A 1,100-nucleotide genomic window follows, 5' to 3' on the forward strand; every position below is an offset into this window, starting at 1 on the left:
ATCTCATCAGCGTTAAAACCCCTTTTGAACTCTTCTGTATGTCTGGACTTGTGGCTACCACGTGTGAGAGATAAGGGAACATCAAAGTACCAGCCATGCAAATACATCCCTCACTGCCGGAAAATATGCTTGTCCTTGGGTGTTGCACAGTTTCTCCATCCCATGAGCGTTAAAACCCCCTTTGAATTCTTCTACAGGTATGGGAGGAAGCCGCTGGTCGTGTGTGGGTCGCTGATGTTCACCACCATCGCCATTTGCTCTGTGTGGCTGACGAACTTCTCTTCTCTGCTCGCTGCTCGCTTCCTCGTAGGCCTTGGGCACTCAACACTTCTCAAGACAGCCTATATTCTTGGTAAAAGGATGAAGATGACATCTCGTTTATATAGTTGATGAAACAATGAGAATATCACTGGGCTTGTATTCTAAGACAGACAATGAGGCTAATGTTAAGTGAGGGAAATAACGTTAGGTTCATATCCTTGGTGATGTGCTGTGGAAAGTATAAATCCTATATCCTTAGATAGATAGACAATGAATCTCATTGTTCGTCACGTATCCTTGGCAAGAGAACGAGACTAAAGTTATCCATGTATCTTTGGGGTAAATATGTGGACAACGGTTAGGCCTACAGCCTTGCAAGACAGCGAAACCATTGGCAAAACAACAACAAAAATACTAAATTCAACTACTTCCCTACCCAAGCACTCGAGGTGTCGGCCCCTCGGGTCAGGTCAGCGGTGGGCGTGGCCATCCTCATGCCCTGGTCGGTGAACACGGTCATCTTCAGCGGGGTCGCCTACCTCATCAGGGACTGGAGGATGCTGCAGCTGGTCATGTCCCTGCTGGGACTGCTACACATCCCTGGCCTGTGGTGGGTTATTTATCCCATGTACATACGTAGGCTTATGTATTTGTGTAAGTATATCAAACGTACTTAATGTCAGATTATGATTGCAAGTACATAACCAAGCAAACATATTCATCTATATATTTATCTACCTTTATACATCTAAATCCCTCTGTCTATCTGTCTTTTGAATGATGTACACATGAGAAAAAAACAAAACATATCCAACGACATGATAATCGTATGTCTTATC

General features: G+C 44.3%; 1 protein-coding gene across 1 annotated transcript in view; it reads left to right on the forward strand.

The window, feature by feature from the left end:
- Nucleotides 1-1,100, forward strand: part of LOC119582043 (organic cation transporter protein-like) — a gene marked incomplete in the record, with an annotated part of 14,888 nt that overhangs the window by 7,934 nt on the left and 5,854 nt on the right. The window contains 2 exon segments of the mRNA XM_037930286.1: nucleotides 198-352; nucleotides 703-871. Of these exon segments, the coding sequence (XP_037786214.1) occupies nucleotides 198-352; nucleotides 703-871 (324 nt within the window).

This window comes from Penaeus monodon, chromosome 15, assembly GCF_015228065.2.
Source record: "Penaeus monodon isolate SGIC_2016 chromosome 15, NSTDA_Pmon_1, whole genome shotgun sequence".
Lineage (NCBI taxonomy): Eukaryota > Metazoa > Arthropoda > Malacostraca > Decapoda > Penaeidae > Penaeus > Penaeus monodon.